Below are 19,093 nucleotides of genomic sequence, written 5' to 3'. Positions count from 1 at the left end.
TCCATTTTACATAAGAACGGCCATACTGGATCAGGCCAAAGGTCCAGCTAGCCCAGTATCCTGTCTGCCGACAGTGGCCAATGCCAGGTGCGCCAGAGGGAGTGAACAGAACAGGGAATCATCAAGTGATTCCTCTCATGTCATCCATTTCCAGTCACTAACAGACAGGATACATCTGCACAGCAGTGTTATTTCGTTATGTTATTCTGAAATAACATAGTGCAAGTCTACACCACAGGCCTTTATTTCAAAATAATATCGAGTTGGAGGACTTCTTATTTTGACTCCCGTAACTCTCATTTTAGGAGGAGTAAGGGAAGTCAGAGGAAGAGTACTCTTCCTCGGACTTTCTGCTGTATAGACAGTGCCAAAAGCCAAAATAAACTGTTTCAACTTAAGCGACTCAATTGAGGTAGCTTAAGTTGTGTAGCTCACTTTGGCTTTTAGCCCTGCTGTGTAGACATGCCCACAGAGACGAGGGCACCATTCCTGCCCATTTTGGATAATAAGTATTGATGGACATAACCTCCATGAGTTTATTTAGTTCTTTGTGAAGAACAGGCTTAAAAAATGTCCTGTGGCAAGGAATTCCACAGGTTGACTGTACAGTCATTTGATGGCTCCTTTCTAAATGGAATATTTTGCATTTGTTCTTATTGAATTTCATCCTATTTACTTCAGAAATGTTTTGTTTGATTTTTAATCCTATTGTCCAAAGTACTTGCAACAGCCGGAAAGGCAGATGCTAAACCCCATTCTGTTTTTAGCAGCTGGTCAGAGTGTCCTATATGATACTACCTGGCAGTGGAGGCCATATCATGGGCAAGTTCACTGGTCTGTGATAGTAGTGACAGCTGAGATATAGTTGTGTCCTTGGCCATCATATTGTTTGCTTTCAATAAGTGTGAGGAAGAGGAGGAGGTGGGAAACAGGGTAGGAATGGGGGGATGACTAGAAAATAAAGAGCCAGGCAGGCAGTGGAGACAAGTCAATGTGAGAAGGGGATGCTGCAGCCACAAGAGACAACAGCAGCTGGTAATTTTTATTCATGCCTTTTCCAAAACCTCAAGTTTTGAGGTTGATAGAATTGCTGCAGGCCGCTTTAGCACCAGATGTGAGAGCAGAGACCTGCTCTCTTCTGTGTTGTTGGGGCCACCCTGCCCCCGGTGGCTGGGAGAAGGAGGAAACAGCCTGATTAAAACTCAGAGTGTGTGTGTGGGGGAACACAAGGAGAGATGGGGTGGGAGCCAGAGTGTGAGAGGCAGAATGTGTGTGTGTGTGTTTGTGTGTGTGTGGAGGGGGGGGGGTTGGGATGACTGATAGAGGTGGTGATTCAGTAATACAGGAAAGAGCATGGGAGGCAGAACAACAGAGAAGGAAATGGATTGGAGGTAGCAGGTGGGTGATAGGAATAGAGGGAGGGCGAGAGGGGCATATAGGTGTATGTAAGAACGGAGGTGGAGGGAAGACAGGAGCAGAAGGAGATAGGGCAGAAGATAGGGGCTGCAGAATGACAGAGGCTGAAGGTCAGGTGTGGCTATAGGAGAGGGGGATTGAGAGAATAAGAGCTGAAGAGAGGAGGATGCTCTAGTGCTGTGCTGGCCTTGGACTTTTCTCTTTTACCAAAGGCTTTCTGTGTGGTCTTGGGCAAGACATTTAGTCTGTATAGACTTCTGTTCCTCATTTGAAATAAGGGTATAATAGTACTTCCTTACCTCACAGTGGTGTGGATAAATGCATTAGAGATTGTGAGGTAATTAGACACTATGTGAAAAAGGCATAGAAACACGTTGGGTGCCAGGGATGTAACAGATGGGGCCCACTAGAGAAACCTTTCTTATAGTTCATAGCCTACATTTCCTTCAAATCAATAAACTGGACAGAATCCTGCAATGCTGAATTTTATTTAAAATACATCAATATTTCAAGTAAAATAGTCAGAAGCCTGTTTTTATTCTATAAAGCAAATACATGCAATGAGTAGCTATGAAATGAGGAATCCTTTTAAATTACAGATTAGGACTCCAGTCCTGCAAATATGTATGGGGCTGAGTTTTCACACAGACTTTACTGCATGCTGTTGGGCTGCCCAGATCCAAAACGTTCTTTGTGTGCACAAGTGTTTTTGCAGTAGAGGAGCCTACGAGATGGATCCTGCCCCGCTTTGTGAGGCAGAATTCCCACTGAAACCAAGGAGTATAATCTAGGAAATTCAATAGTTGCAAAATTAAAATGATAAAAAAGACCAACTGTAAAACTGTTAGGCCCCAAGCAGAAGAAGCCTTCTTATGCTATAATTAAAGAAATAACCAACAAACTCAAACTCAAAGCATATCTTAATATGTGGAGCAAGGTGTTTCATGGTCATAAACCTGTTCACAAGCAAAGTAACTTTCAGACACACATGTTGAGGCTGGAAGGCCGAAGGAGAAGTTCAGGGTTTCTTTCCATGGCGTTTGCTTGAACTTTTCATTCTGTACATGAAGAAGAGTACGATGACGTAGTACATGGTGCTTTTCAGGAGAAGGAGGATGTATACGAAATATGCAGTTGTGTGCGTTAAACTCTCTGTAATATCATAATCTGCACAAAACACAACAACAACAACAACTGGTTAATGGTACATATTCTATAGACTGAAAGAAAAACAATATAAAGCATTGGGTATGATCCAATAAGGTATGTATGGTATTTAATTGTAGTAATTATACCAGCAAATCAGAGTGGGCATAAATCTATAACTGATTGTGTCCTTTATGTTCTGATCATCCCTTTCCAGAGAGCAGAGTGGAGAGAAGCAAAGAAGCCATTTCAGTGCTGTCTTCTCTGACGTCTGCTAAGGAGTAGGCAGGATGCCAGTGACTCTGGCACTGAGAGCTTCTAATAGGGTGTTTGACATGATTTTACGGCCCAATATTCTGACCTGGGTGCCCAAGTTTGTTCTAAATCTTCCTGTAGAGAAAATGAGAATTGGACACAATTACCTGTGGAAGGTGTGGTGACATTCTCAGTTTTGTGGATGCAACCTGTTGTGGTTGAAGGCACTATCTGGTTGTCTGGAAGGATAGGTGCTGTTGAAAATTAGGAAAAGAAGTTTGATAGAAGTTCAAAGACAATGATGTTTAAAAATTCTGTAACTACAGTTCCTCCAATATGAAATGTTACATTTTTAAACAAATAAGGAGTCAAATTCCATTCACAGACTAATTCTCAGTAGAAGGTTATTCATTGGGAAAAACCATGTAGATATAAATAAGGAAACTCCCTCACAAATGCTCCCATGGGTACTTGTATGCCTTTCTATGCATTTAGCTGGAGATGTTGTCCCTGAAAGGAGCTCACCTAAAGCTGTTAGTATTTGTGTGAGTGTAGGAATTTGGACTAGCAGATCTGATTGCAGGTTCTCGACATGACCCTCGCTGTGCATGCAAACTTCTGTTTGCATAAGGCTGGATGCATTTTGTCCAACCAAATTACTCAGTTGTGTTTGCTCCTCGACAACATGTATTTATACTCGGCCAATTAAAACCTGGCCACCTGATTGTCTAGCCTGATGGAGCCTGGGATTGTCAATATTTAGGATAGTGGTATTATAGGTTAATAGCTATGTAAGGGGCAGAAGAAAATAATCCAGATGAGCATATGGTCCAAAGCTCAACTCTTAGGTATTTTGGATATGCAAGAGGGAGATGACCCTGTTTTTCCCCATTGAATATGAAAAAAGATAAATGTGTTTGTGTTGTTGTTAGCTACCTCCAGGCTGAGAGACGTGGAGGTAAGGTACACACTACAAATCATTACATTACCTTAACATTTCTTTTATCTGATGGTACTTTGAGAACTGAAATGTAAGGCGCATAAGCCAGATTTTGAGATAGTATCTATTGTTCTGGCTTTTTTAATTTCAACAGTTCTTTGCTAATATACACCATGTGAGAATCTAGTTATATGCAAATAGAAGTTGAAGAGATACCTATTCAATCATAAAGGAAATGGTTTTGTTCTTGCAAAGCTAAATTAGACAGAAATTACTTCTCAACATACATTTCTCTTTCTCTTGCATTATCTTTTTCATTTTGGTCTGTGTAATTATTCCAGTCTATTTTAACACATTAGATGCTGTGTGTGTGTTGTTACTTTTGTTGCAATATGTAGCACTTCTTGAAATCAAACACTGAAACCCAGGAGTTTGGCTGGTCTGAATCTACAATCTCCATTGCCTTCATTAGAATTAGGTTTATTTACCCAAGCTGAGGATCTCAGCCAACACTTTCTTTCATTAGAGGAAGATTTTAAACTGAGAGAAAGGAGCCAAAACTCCATTAATGATGGAAATGCAAGCTTGAGAGAGAGCCAATTTATGGAGAGATGGAAACTAATATTGGACTAGAGAGAAATATGTATCCTTTTTAGGAACAATAATGTTGTATTGTAAAGAAACAATGAACCCAGTAAACAGAGAACTAGTTTAAATATAGAGTATATACCTTGGGATTCGAGAGGGACAACACCTTTTCTGCTTTCATGGTCATATTTGCATTTATACGTCTGGTCAGGATCATCGACAGTCAGCCAGCTAGTCACTGAATATGATTCTGTATTGTCTTCCCGGTGCCAAATTTCACCACGTATTGCATTTTTCTCTGCATTCGGGCCTTCCCAAGTCACCTTAATAATTTTTGGGAAAAAATCCTCAATGAGGCATATGTGTGTTCCTTTCCCTTCTTGTTTAGTAGGAGACAGGATCTGGATCTTCTCAGGATCAAGTTTTGCTTTTGTATCTGGATTCATTTGAGAGAGAGAAATGAAAAGTTTAGTCATTAAGTAAATTGAGAATTTAATTTTACACTTTTGAAACAATAAAGAATTCACAGATTTTAAACTAGACTTAGAGATAGGCAACTTCATTTTTTTAATGTTTTGTGCTTTTTGATGCTTTTTCATTGCTTGAATTGAACACATGTATTTATGAAAGAGAAGAATCTGTGATAGTGTTTACTAATTTGTCTTCCAAACTCAATATATATTGAAGACTTTTTAAAATGAATGGTAAGAACAGCATTATGTTGTGGTTTATTTCAAAACATTGGTGACTTTGAAAATTTGCCCATTATTTAACCAGAACTTGTGTGTAAAAGACACCATGATAATGGGAGGAAGGGTACATCTATACGACAATAAAGGACTCACAGAAGAACCTTGTCTGTCTCAAGTCCTCTGGTTCTGGCTTGCAAGGCTGTGGTGCTGGGCTAAAAGTTGCAGTGTAGATAGTTAGGCACAAGCTCTGAAAGCCAATAATAGAGGTGGTCTATGAGCCAATACTCCAGTTAAAGCCTGAATGTCTACAGAGCAGTATTTCGCACTAAAGCCCCAGACCTACAAACCTGAGTTAATTCAGCCAGGCTCTGAGACTTGGTGCTATGTGATGTTTATTCCAGTGTAGAGATACCTGCAGCGTAGGATATTAAAGGTTCCATAAACATTTTAAGAGGCCTCTTTTTAAAAATCGCTCTAATATTTTATCAAGAGATTCCATTTGTCCTGAACTCACCACTCACACTGTTTTAGAACCTTGATTAGCACTTTTAAAAATAGTGAGAAAAGAAAACTTTAAGCCATGTCCATCTTGTGAAATGTAACCTTTGCTGACAATAGTTTTCATTAATGATTCTCATTAAAACAACATACTGAGTGACCTATGTAGAGAACCCACTTGCTAGCACATCAGAGGGCACTGTTGCAGAACACGTTTTGGGAAAGTACACAAAATATATAGACATGTATCACTCAATTACAAATATTAATTAAGAAATCCTCAAATGAATTTGTTTGTTTCACAAATAACATGAAGTGTTACGCATAATGCTCAACACTTCCACCAATAAAGTCTCTTAAAAATGCCCAGAGAAATAGTCAGAGGCCTACTTTTAGTCAACCGCTTCTGAAAATCTTGATTATGAAGCATTACTAATAATGGGACTTTCAACAGAACTCAGCTATCTAATGTTTGCTGAGGAAAAGAGGGGAGGTTACTGCATGTGTCCAAATCCTCGAGTGGATTAGCAAAGTGAAGTTCTGCTATATCTCCAGCAGTATTTTGGAACGATTCTGCCACAGCACTGAATTTGTCACTCAAGAAAAGCTGATTAAAAAAATTGTCACTTCTTGAAATTTTAAAAAATTGCTGACTGCTTTAGAATTGGGTGTAACATGACCAAAATACTTTTAATTAAAAGATTGAACTGAAAGGATGAAAATATTATTTCATCTCTGTGTCAGGGAATGAAATAATAAATACTGAGCCATGTCAACAAAAAAGAAAATTACCTACACAAATCATTATCCTTCTGCGTGTTACTGACAGTAAATGATACCTTTTTTTTAAAACAGTGTATTGAATTTATTATCATCACAAGCAGTGAACAGGTTCTCCACACTGTTACGGCAGATAATCTCTATCCTCATTTGTTACTGTGGGATACAACCCAGAGAATCAGGTTCCCATCACAGCCAACTGCCAAAGAAGTATTCTTTTGCAGAAAGAAGTAAGATTCTCATTTTATAAGCATGCATCACAAAGAAGAAATGGAAGGTTGCTGATATTTCAGTAGTGTTAGAGGTCCTCAAATGGGCATCAAGTGCATTCTCTATTTGTTCCAACACTTATTTTATTTGAAAAATTAGGGACCATTTAATAAAATAGTGGGCCTATACTCCACACGGCACATTGTTTAGAATTTATGAAGTGTAACAAAAATAGAATTAGGTGTCCCATTCCTTATGAAATTCAGGTCATTTTGATAATGTCATCCATTGTCTTTAATAAATAATAAATATTAAAGCTCTGATCCCACAGAGTGTTACTCACATGCTTAACTTTATGCACTGACTAATCTCGCTAATGTCAAAACTTGTGAAGATTCCTTTGCTGAAATGATTTCAGCCTATATAAGTGGAATTTTGAACAAGCAGGTGTGTTGTACTTGATATGTTTTTATTATATAATGTTTCACTTTTTTTTAAAGAAGGCAATTGGCTCCGGCCCCTTCAACTTCACTCCTTTCTCAAAAGAAATTCTCTTTAGTATCAACGGGAAGTTTACAAAAGTAAGGATTGCAGGGTTAAATTGTAAGTGACTCCCTGCTAATAATTTTATGTGCGCATGCTCTAATAAATATCTAAGGTGCCACAGAACTCCTTATTGTTTTTGCAGATACAGAAAAACACGACTACCCCTGTGAGACTATTTTGTGTGTGTTTGAAATCTGCATACCACTGATGGGTAAACATAAGTAATTAATGCTGGTGTACTATTTGAGAACAAAATTCATGCACAGTACCTGGTATTATTTACACCCAAGAGAAAAAAGGATTATTACTACTTATGTTTGTTGTTAGCCTGTGACTTATCTTTAAATTATTGTGAGTGTTAATAAATTATTACATGCTAAAAATTCATCCAGTATGGAAATCTTGCATTCAGATAAATTATTAAACTTATTTTGATAGAGTATGCCATTATGTCCATATTATTGCAACTTACTACAAAAACTGCCCTGCATATTTCTATTCAAATGGATCAGATTTTGACAAGCATAGCATATGTACGCACAACTGAGAGCCACTTAATTCAATCCAAAATGGAGACAATTACAATTATTTGTCAAGGTGATGTTACACTGATATTTTCAGGGGGTCTGTTTGACATTTGAGATATAATGTTGGATTCATAATTTCTGTGACCTAATGAATTGATGTGACCTAATGAAATGGTGTTCAGGGATTTTGGCCAGTTGATCTCTCTAGTCACAGACCTACCACCTCATGCCCTCACCTCTTTCCTACCTCTTGTCTCTAGTGCTCTGTGGCTTACCCCCTCCCCACACTGGACAGAAATGTGGATGTCCTGCTGGTGTGGGGCACTGATCCTGCCAAAAAGAATAACCCAATTTTGACCCATAGTGAGCCGAAAAAAAAATTTATGTCCATCATTAATAGTCAGGGTGATCATTCCTCTGTTTTATACTGAATTGTCTACATTATTTTCATAATTAGATAGTAAAGGCATTCTTTCATTCTACTCTAGATTGCATATCACATTTTCCATTGTTATCCTTTTAGAATATATTGCATTTTGCATTCTATCATCATAAGAAACTTTTTCTCTATGCTACTATAGAACTTACTTGAAACAATGAGCTCTGTGCCGGAGCCGAAGACTTTGATATAATTGTTCTCACTGCGTTCAGGAGCTTTGCAAAAACTCATAGGCCAGATCTTTAGCTGCTGGAAATCATAGGGGCTCCACTGAGGATCTGGCCCCGATAGCTTCATATTTTTTATATGCAATTTTGAACAGAACAGAAGTTCATAGAATCACCTTAACGCAGTAGATTTGTGTTTCAAGTGGCTTGGCCAGCTGCTTGGATAGCCCTGGGGTCAGCCACACTGGCCACTGCAAAAGTAGGAAGGTCACAGATTGACACAGAATCCATGACTCCTGCACCTTCCATGACAGACATGGAACCCTACTGATGATTAGGTGCACTTTATTTGACACAGTAGGAGGAGCACAATTATTCCTATATCATGCTCATTGACAGTGGTAAGCTTGTTTCTGTTGCCAAATATGTTTACTCATCTACTCCTCTCAGCAGGTATTTTGAAAAACTTTGGTAAGTGCTGACCCTGCTTTCATTTACATGGATGTCAGTCTGGCATAACTCCATTTTAAACTCTGGTCATCTGAAGAAGTGGGTTGTGCCCATGAAAGCTCATGATACCATCTATCTGTTTTGTCAGTCTAGAAAGTGCTACCAGACCTATAGACTAAATCGGCTATACCCCAGAGCTTCCATTTTATGTGAATGGGGTCAAGTCAGTTTAAAAAGAGGAATGAGTAGTGAAAGCAAAATCAGGACAGCGAACAATATCTGACTTTTAAAGCCATTTCTGCTTGTTTGATGTACTTGTGAATGAAGTCTCCCTGCTAAGCATGGTCATACAAAATGGGAAGAATCCTGACCCCATTGACGGCACTGCTAATGAGATCTGTGGAATCAGGATTTCTCCTCATCTACTTAGAATGGAAATCCCTCTGGTGCTCATAATTCTACTGTCAAATTCTGCCCTGACACAAAATGTCACAATTCCTAGTGACTTTACTTAGAATTGTGCTAAAGTTTGAATTTCTCCTTTATCTTTGGTGTCTTTTTTCTTAGGAGAAACTTACTTTTCAATATTTCAGATTTCTCTTTGAGAAGTTTTTTTTTGACCTGTAATCTATAGTTTTAATGCAGTAATAAATCAGGAAAGCAGTCCTAGGTCCTCATTGTAGGAGGAATACGGGGTCTTTCGATATAGGAGTTTATTTTGAAATTCGACTACTTGTAGACCTGGGTAAATACCAGAAGCGCCTCTTATGGAAAAAAAAAAGCGGAGGAAGTATGCAAATTCACAGCGCTAGTTGCATCCTTCCCCCCCCCCCCCCCATATTGTTTGAAGACATACCCTGGGAGAATAAGGATCTGATTTTCCTTTATTTGTACAGTCAATTATACCAATGCAAATTTCACGTAACATGCTACTTAACCAGGATGGCAGCATTTTCCCTCAACTCTACATGAGTGTAAATAGCTTCAGAATAGGAGAGCAAAGGAGACTCAGGCCCCAAGCATATATGGTTAAATATTGTTACGAATATTTGCTACAACTACTTTGCCTAAAATTCCAAAGATACTTCACACACAATGGCAATCTATAAGGCTAAATTCTTTTACTCTCTTTGGTGTATATCTAAGAAATCAGCTATCAAGGTACTGACTACTGCAGAGATAGCTTCTTTTCTTTAACTGAGATGCACGCTGCAGTTACTTATTTCACAGATGATTAATTTTATGTTTGTTTATGAATTTTAGTTAAAGAATTTGTGTAAAATCAAAGTATGGTGACACATCCTCTGAAAAATGCCATGAAACAGCTGATCTTTGGAAATATTCATTAAGTCTGTCAATAAAAATGGCAGTTTTGCTCTGGGATTTAAAAGTTCATGCATTTCATGTCAGACCTTATTAACAGCCCTAACCGGCACTGAAGTCTAAAGCAATTGCTGTTGCTCAGCACCTCATAGTAAGTGTCCAGTACCTTATCAGATCATACTTACAATAGTTTACTTTACCCATGATAAAAAACTTTCTATGATCACAATTAGCTTCTTTATCTTTGCATTACTATAATTAGCACAGGACTTACCTGTTACAAAGAGCTTTGTACCAGAACCAAATACTTTGATGTAATAGCCAGACGACATAACACAGTGAGTGAATCCTTTGCAAAAATCTATAAAGATCAGGTATCTTTCTATTCTGTTGCTTTTTAAAAAACAAAACAAAACCCTGATTTGCTACTAAAATTGCTTTCGGGTCTTACAATAAAATAGGCAATGGAAAATTAGGGACCAGAGGCTCTGGTTATAACATTAAACCTATATGTTGCAGCTAATGATAACAATAGGCTGAGGCCAGAATACAGCTCTTGAACGGGGTATATTCATGAGAATCATTTTGGCTAATTTTTGCCATTTTGTGTACTAAGATTTATTCCTCCACAGAAAACATTTGCTCTTCAGAAACATTTATCTCAGGAACTAGACACCAAACAAGGATGACTTATCAGTATTTAGAGGGAAGGATAAGATGAATTAAAGGCACAGAACTCTCTCTATCCCCTTAAAACCAAACGTGGCTAAAATATGTTAACAATTGCCAATTTTAAAAATAAAATTGAAAATAATACTACTGGATCTACTGTGTTTTATTAAAAGGGTTACTCTATCTCATATATCTTATGTTTATGTAATAAATACACATCTTCATTTTGCATTATTGTATAGAAACAAGATTCAATGTATTTTGTCCATGATTGCTCCTTAAAGTTAGCCACATGCTTAAATACCTTGCAGATTAGGAATAGATACATGTTTGCAAGTGCCTTCCTGAACTGGAGCCTTTGTTAGGAAATAAACACATTTGCATTAAATAATTGGTACTACAACTGTACCTTTTACCGCACCCATGGTCCAGATCCTCGGAGTGATTATCCTCAACCCCTATTTAAATTTACGAGCATTGAAGAAGCTCAACAAATCAGAGGACTGGGTGCTAAATATACCACATTGTCTAAAAGTTTTACATTTTGCACTTGGTGCTAACAGTAAGCTTGGTTCCACTTCCAAATATATATGCATAATCACCTCACGGAGCTGCAATGCTCAACAAGATCTCCAGACAATTTACATCAATCTTGTTGATTACAGAAGCGTAACTGTATTTTATGTATTAGAGAAGCCAGGAGTGAAATCTTGCCTCATATCTGAATTAGAGAGACTACAGGTGAAATCTTGCCCCCATTCATGTCAATTGGAGTTTTGACTTTTTCTTCAATGGAATCAGGATTTCCCCCATATATTCCTGAATAGTTTGTTTCTGTCCTGGATAACAAACATAGTAAATGCAGAGAGTAAACGTTAGCTTTATAAACACCTTGAGAAACTTACTTGAAACCACCAATGTGGTGCCGGAGCCAAAGTACTTTATTCCAGACTCACATCAATGAAATCCTCTACAAAAACTAATGAATCATCAAGTTATGAATTTCATTAGACTAACATACAGACATTCCTATTCAATATACAAAGTCCATAATCCAAACAAGACTTTCTAATACCTGCATAACCATATGAGTATTAACCTGAATTCATGCGCTTTGTGAATTCCTGTTTTTTTTCTCTCTCTTTCTTTCTCTTTCCATACATCACAGCATGGCAAATTGATTGAGATAAATTGCTGGCCACCACATACTTCCAATCATTTCAGTGGATGAGCAGAATTTAGTCTGATGATCTAAAATTTGCCCAAATGGGAAGGGATGGTCCAGTGTTTAAAGCACAAGAGTGGAATTCAGGAGATGTGCTTTATTTCTATCTCTCCCTGTCTGTTCTTGGGCAAAGCACAATCTCTGGGCTTCCCTTTCCATTTGTCTATGCGTAATATATGGCTTAGATAATATTTGCTAGACAATCAACTATAAATACCGCTATGTACTCAACATTAACTAGCACTTATATAGGTGATTGGACTGTTTCTGTAGCTTTAATAATATATGGAGACTACTATACACAGGAGGAAAAAATATTCCCATAAGATCCTGAAGACTGTTGCATCCTAGGTAATTTTCTGTCATTAAGCACCAAAGGCTGATATAGTGATAATGATTGCAAACCTTTTAATAATCTCACATCTGCTAAATTGATACCTGTTCCGTAAATTGATACCTGTTCTGCTGGTATTTGGACTCCTTCAATGGGAGATGAATTTGACCCTATAGTTTAAATGTAAAGCTCTCCATTTCCCCACTTCCTGGTACTTAACAGCTAGTCAATAAATATTCCAGCCTTTTACTCTTGTATTCACTTTACTCACATACAGATCCATATGCAGATCAAGAGCAATACATGGCTTAGGTGCTACTTTCTTTTCTTATATTCATTTATTCAGTACAGTTTTTGTCCTTTTAGTCTATTCAGGAAAAGAAAATCAATCAAGAATAAAAATACTTACTAGAAACAACTAGCTGTGTTCCTGTGCCAAAGTACTTGATCCAGTCTGAAGTATCACATTGACTTTTTCTTTTACAGTAACCAGTGGAACCTTACTTACACTCCTGTGTCATTGATGAGATCATTAGAAGCACTAAGAATTCCTTATGTCTCAACAGTTTGGGCAGTTTAATGAATTTTATATTTTTATGTGGATCTAAAGTCGAAACGTGAATTCTCTTCCCAGTGATCCTATTTACATATTTTTGCAACTCAGCAAAGCCTTGCTCCTTACAATGGAGAAAGGATTATGGATTTGTTTGATTTTAGTGTTGTAAATGAATTGTTGGATCAGGTTTTTCTCAAAAATTGTCATTGTGTTTTCCGCATGCTAAAAGATTATCTCATGGACTGCCCATTGCACAGAGCATGGCTTACCTCTCTCTCCTTCCATTTGCGCTCCCATCACATCTCTGTAGCAACTGAATACATGAAAAATAATACCTAAAAGTATTTAATTCTTAGCCCTGTTCCTGACATTTAATAGGTGGAAAAGAGGAGGAACCACATCATATGAACAGCCAGCTCTCTTCTGATTTAAAAGGACCTCAATTATGGCCTGCAGCTGGGAACCTATTTCCTAGATACATTTTCTCCCCCTATCATCTGTATGTAGGGATCATTGTAGTTTGAATGTTCCCAATTTACTGATGTCTTTCTATGAGGCTGCTATGAGGATGGGGAAATATTTTCCTCTACATACACACAGGTTTTAAAACAGAGCAGAGATAACGTCTAAGAAAGCCCACCTCATTTCAGACAAAAGGTGTGGTTGGCAGTTTATTAACTGTAAGGGAACTAATTCAAGCAGTTGATCTTTCTCAGAGACACGCTTCCTCACACCTCACTCTCCTGCAGAATAATTCTGGGAAATAACTGACAGTGGGTACAAGAATGTGGTCACACAGGTGGTTGTGTCAACTGTCTATCCAAGACATTTTTGGGACAATCTGCCGTGATGGCAATGGTGCTGGTGAATCTTCAGGGGTGAGCATGGAGAGAACTGCTGTAACGAGCAGAATCACAGCCACAGACACTTTACACCATCTCTTGTAGATGTTCTCTAGATGAGCAGGATGAAGTGATACCATGATAACCATTGCAGTACTTGCACTGCTGCAGTTGCTGGCCTTTGTGGGGTTGTACTGAAGTCAGTGTAGTGGTGGGAGGCTTCATAGAATAAATACGTTGTCGCACCTCTCTGTAGCAAGCCAGGAGCTGGGCAGTAGTTAGAGCTGCCAGGGGGCACAGGCAGCTGTGGGGAGCACCCTCCACCTCAGCTTTGGTGGTGCCTCCAAGGGCGGAGGGGATACAGCCCAGGGCCTGAGCCTTGGAAGGAATTGGAGAATGGTCAATGTGGGGCAGCTGATCAGAGTGTCCTATGTGATACCGCTTGGCAGCAGAGGCCACACAATGGGAAAGTTCCCAGGTCTGTCATGGTGGGGAGACCAGAGACATAGTTGGATCCTTGCCCATCATGTTGTTTGCTTTCAATAAGTATGAGGAGGAGGAGGAGGTGGGAGGCTGGGGGAGAAGCAAACAAAGAGGACGGCAAGCAGTGGAGAGAGGGCACTCTGAGAAGGGGATGCTGCAGCCACAGGGTTGGGGAGGAGCAAGGGCCAACAGCAGCACTGTCACGTGGCACATGGGATCAGGGTACTGCTTATGTTGAACTCAGCTGCCCCTTTGTCTGCCACAGCCCCCGTTAGCCACTTGCAATATTAAGACACGTGCACTAGGGTGATGGGAGTGAAGAGCGACACCATGTGACTGTGGGGGGAGGCGGAGTGTAGGAGGAGCAGTGTCACCAGCCTCAGCAATTTTGGGGGCAATTTTTTGTACATCTTTGCCAAAACCTCATGTGTTGTGGTGGGCAGTGCTGCTGCTGCTGCAGGCCACTATGGCATCAGATGTGAGAGCAGAGACCTTCTCTCTTCTCAATGCTTCCCCGCCTCCTGCTGGCTGTGAGGAGGAGGAGGAAACAAAGTGTGAGATACAGGATATGTGATGGTGGGAGAGAAAGGGGATGGTTGACAGAAGTGGGAGACGCAGTGACACAAAGGAAAGAGCATGGGAGGTGGGACAACAGAGAAGGAAATGGACTGGAGGTCGTAGGTGGGTGATAGGAATAGAGGGAGGGCCAGAGGGATGTATGCAGGCATGGATGGGGGAAGGATAGGAGCAGAAGGGAATGCAGCAGAAGATATGAGGAGGATAGGAGCTGATGGGGAGAGGTGGATAAGGGAGAGGGGGACAGAGACAGGGTTAGTGTTAAAGAGAGGAGGCATGGTTTAGATCTCAGTGCTGGTCTTGGATTTAATTCTCTTTTACCATAGGCTTTCTGTGTGGCTTTGGGCAAGTCACTAAGGGCATGTCTGCACTACATGGAACATTGATGCTGCCACGGTCGATCTTCCTGTGTTCAATTTAGCAGGTCTAACGATATTGGCTCCTGTCAGCCTCTCACTCTGTGGATAGTGCGGAAATTCAATTTAAGATATTGAAATTAACATCCCTGAGTTGCATATCTTAATCTGACCTTCTACTAGAGTGTGGATGAGGCCTTAGTCTCTATAGCCCACATTTCCCTATCTGCAGTATGGACCCAATAGTACTTCCTTACTTCACAGTGGTGTTCTGTGGATAAATGCATTAGAGATTGTGATGTGTTTAGAAACTATGTGAAAAAGGCCTTGTAGTTTCTAGAGTTGATTTCCCTCAAATCAATAAACTGGACAGAATTCTGCAATGCTGAATTTAAAATTCATTAATACTTCAAGTAAAATAGTCATATTTCAGAAGCCTGTTTTTATTTTATATAGTAAATACATGAAATCAGTAGCTATGAAATGAGAAATTCTTTTAAGTTACAGATTAGGACTCCAGTCCTGCAATATGTATGGGGCCGAGTTTTCACACAGACTTTACTGCATGCTGTTGGGATGTCCAGATCCAAAATGTTCCTTGCGTGAACAAGTGTTTTTGCAGTAGAGGAGCCTAAGAGATGGATCCTGCCCCGCTTTGTGAGGCAGAATTCCCACTGAAACCAAGGAGTATAATCTAGGAAATTCAATAGGTGCAAAATTAAAATGATAAAAATGGCCAACTGTAAAACTGTTAGGCCCCAACGAGAAGAAGCCTTCTTATGCTATAATTAAAGAAATAACCAACAAACTCAAAGTCAAAGCATATCTTAATATGTGGAGCTAGGCGTTTCATGTGAAATGGTTTATGGCAAAACAAAGTAACTTTCAGACACAGATGTTGAGGCTGGAAGGCCGAAGGAGAAGTTCAGGGTTTCTTTCCATGGCGTTTGCTTGAACTTTTCATTCTGTACATGAAGAAGAGTACGATGACGTAGTACATGGTGCTTTTCAGGAGAAGGAGGATGTATACGAAATATGCAGTTGTGTGCGTTAAACTCTCTGTAATATCATAATCTGCACAAAACACAACAACAACAACAACTGGTTAATGGTTCATATTCTATAGACTGAAAGAAAAACAATATAAATCTTTGGGCATGGTCCAATAAGTTATGTATGGTATTTAATTGTAGTAATTATACCAGCAAATCAGAGTGGGCATAAATCGATATCTGATTTTGTCCTTTATGATCTGATCATCCCTTTCCAGAGAGCAGGGTGGAGAGCAGCAAAGAAGCCATTTCAGTGCTGTCTTCTCTGACGTCTACTAAGGAGTAGGCAGGATGCTAGTGACTCTGGCACTGAGAGCTTCTAATAGGGTGTTTGATATGATTTTACGGCCCAATATTCAGACTTGGGTGCCGAAGTTTGTTCTAAATCTTCCTGTACAGTAAATGAGAATTGGACACAATTACCTGTAGAAAGCGTGGTGCCGTTCTCAACTTTGTGGACGCAAGGCACTATCTGGTTGTCCGGAACATTAGGTGCTGTTGACAATTAGGAAAAGAAGTTTGATAGAAGTTCAAAGACGAGGATGTTTAAAAATTCTGTAACTACAGTTCTTCAAATGTAAAAAGTTACTTTTTTAAACAAATGAGGAGGGAGTCAAATTCCATTCACACATATACTCAGTAGCAGGTTATTGATTGGGCAAAACCTTGTAGATATAAATAAGGAACCCCCCCCCACAAATGCTCCCCATAGGTACTTGTATGACTTTCTATGCATTTAGTTGTAGATGTTGTCCCTGAAAGGAGCTCATTTGAAGTTGTTAGTATTTGTGTGGGTGTAGGGGTTTGGCCTAACAGATGTGATTGCAGGCTCTCAAAATGACCCTCGCTGTGCACACAAGCTTCTATTTGCATAAGGCTGGATGCATTTTGTCTGACCAAATTACTCAGTTGTGTTTGCTCCTCTAAAACATGTACGTATTTTCGACCAATTAAAACCTGGCCACCTGATTGTCTAGCCTGACGGAGCCTGGGATTGTCAATATTTAGGATAGTGGTATTATAGGTTAATAGCTATGTAAGGGCCAGAAGAAAATAATGCAGATGAGCATACAGTCCAAACCTCATCTCTTAGGCATTTTGAATATGCAAGATGGGGATGATCCTGTTTTTCCCCATTTTATATGAAAAAAAATGTGTGTGTGTTGTTCTTAGTTACCTCCAGGCTGAGAGACGTGGAGGTAAAGTACACACTGCCAATCGTTACATTACCTTAACATTTCTTTTATCTGATGGTACTTTGAGAACTGAAATGTAAGGCACATAGGCCAGATTCTCTGATAGTATCAATTGGCTTGGCCCTGTTCATTTCAACAGTTCTTTGCTAATATACACCAGGGCTACGTCTAGACTGGCCACATAAGACAGAATAGGCATGCAAAGCAGGCATGTCAGAATAGGGAAATCCGCGGGGGATTTAAATATCCCCCGCGGGATTTAAATAAACATGGCCGCTGCTTTTTTTCCGGCTTGGGGAAAAGCCGGAAAAGAGCATCTAGACTTTCAAGTAGGAATAAGAGATCCTCCGGAAAAGGGCTTTATTCTGGAGGATCGCCCCAGTCTAGACGCTCTTTTCCGTCAGGATTTCCCTGTTCTGACATGCCTGCTTTGCATGCCTATTCCGTCTTTTGTGTCCAGTCTAGACGTAGCCCAGGTGAAAATCCAGCAATATGCAAATAAAAGTTGTAGAAATACCTATTCAATCATAAAAATGGAAATGGTTTTGTTCTTGCAAAGCTAAATTAGACAGAAATTACTTCTCAACATACATTTCTCTTTCTCTTGCATTATCTTTTTTATTTTGGTTTGTTTAATTATTCCAGTCAATTTTAACACATTAGATGCTGTGTGTGTGTCGTTACTTTTGTTGCAATATGTAGCACTTGATGAAATCAAACACTGAAACCCAGGAGTTTGGCTGGTCTGAATCTACAATCTCCATTGCCTTCATTAGAATTAGGTTTATTTACCCAAGCTGAGGATTTCAGCCAACATTTTTGTTCATTAGAGGAAGATTTTGAATTGGTAGAAAGAAGCCAAAACTGAGTGTATGATGGAAATGCAAGTTTTAGTGAGAGCCAAATGATGGAGAAAGCCAAATGGTGGAGAGATGTAATATAGCACTAGAGAGAAATGTGTGTCCTTTTTAGGAACAATAATTCATTTTATTGGTGAGTTGTAAAGAAACAACGAACCCACTAAACAGAGAACTAGTTTAAATATAGAGTATATACCTTGGGATCGGAGAGAGACAGAACCTTCTGTGCTTTCATGTTTATATGTGCACTTATACTGGTCAGGATCATCCATAGTCAGCCAGCTAGTCACTGAGTATGATTCTTTATCGTCATTCGGGGACCAAATTTCCCCACGTATTGCATTTTTCTCTGCATTCGGGCCTTCCCAATTCACGTTAATAACTTTTGGGAAAAAATCCTCAATGAGGCATATGTGTGTTCCTTTCCCTTCTTGTTTAGTAGGAGACAGGATCTGGATCTTCTGAGGATCAAATTTTGCTTTTGTATCTGGATTCATTTTAGAGAGAGAAATGAAATGATTAGTCATTAAGTAAATTGAGAATTTCATTTTACACTTTTGAAACAATAAAGAATTCACAGATTTGAAAGTAGACTTAGAGAGAGGCAACTTCATTTTTTGAATGATTTGTGCTTTTTGATGCTTTTTCATTGCTTGAATTGAACACACGTTTTTATGAAAGAGAAGAATCTGTGATAGTGTCTATTAATTTGTCTTCCAAACTCAATATATATTGAAGACTTTTTAAAATGAATGGTAAGTACAGCATTATGTTGTGGTTTATTTCAAAACATTTGTGACTGAAAATTTGCCCATTATTTAATCAAAACTTGTGTGTAAAAGAAACCATGATAATGAGAGGAAGGGTACATCTATACGACAATAAAAGATTCATAGGAGAACCATATCTGTCTCAAGTCCTCTGGTTCTGGCTTGCAAGGCTGTGGTGCTGGGCTAAAAGTTGC

At 39.1% G+C, this 19,093-nt stretch overlaps 1 protein-coding gene across 2 annotated transcripts; it reads right to left on the bottom strand.

The window, feature by feature from the left end:
* Positions 1-1,333: 1,333 nt before the first annotated feature.
* Positions 1,334-11,519, bottom strand: TARP (TCR gamma alternate reading frame protein). Of its 2 annotated transcripts, none has more exons than XM_089776543.1 (4): positions 10,252-11,519; positions 4,488-4,781; positions 2,985-3,071; positions 1,334-2,583 (listed from the first exon to the last, which is right to left on the bottom strand). In XM_089776543.1, exons 1-4 carry the CDS (start codon positions 10,307-10,309, stop codon positions 2,435-2,437), a joined length of 588 nt encoding a protein of 195 aa, XP_089632669.1. In that variant the 5' UTR covers positions 10,310-11,519; the 3' UTR covers positions 1,334-2,434. The 2 variants fall into 2 exon arrangements, with proteins under 2 accessions (XP_089632669.1, XP_089632668.1); XM_089776542.1 differs by lacking the exon at positions 10,252-11,519 and adding an exon at positions 8,187-9,358.
* Positions 11,520-19,093: the final 7,574 nt, after the last annotated feature.

Source organism: Pelodiscus sinensis, chromosome 2 (genome assembly GCF_052426305.1).
Source record: "Pelodiscus sinensis isolate ZL-2025 chromosome 2, ASM5242630v1, whole genome shotgun sequence".
NCBI classification, from domain to species: domain Eukaryota; kingdom Metazoa; phylum Chordata; order Testudines; family Trionychidae; genus Pelodiscus; species Pelodiscus sinensis.
Note: the sequence above shows the minus strand (reverse complement) of the source record. Positions and strands in the feature narration are given on the sequence as shown.

Bases quoted from the DNA above. Each gene is read 5' to 3' on its own strand.
- TARP (XM_089776542.1), bottom strand. From the start codon at position 8,334: ATGAAGCTATCGGGGCCAGATCCTCAGTGGAGCCCCTATGATTTCCAG. The intron at 4,782-8,186 runs GTAAGTTCTATA...AAATGAATCCAG, and splicing joins CACAGAGCTCATTGTTTCAA to ATACAAAAGCAAAACTTGAT. The intron at 2,584-2,984 runs GTAATTGTGTCC...TGTTTTGTGCAG, and splicing joins TGTCACCACACCTTCCACAG to ATTATGATATTACAGAGAGT.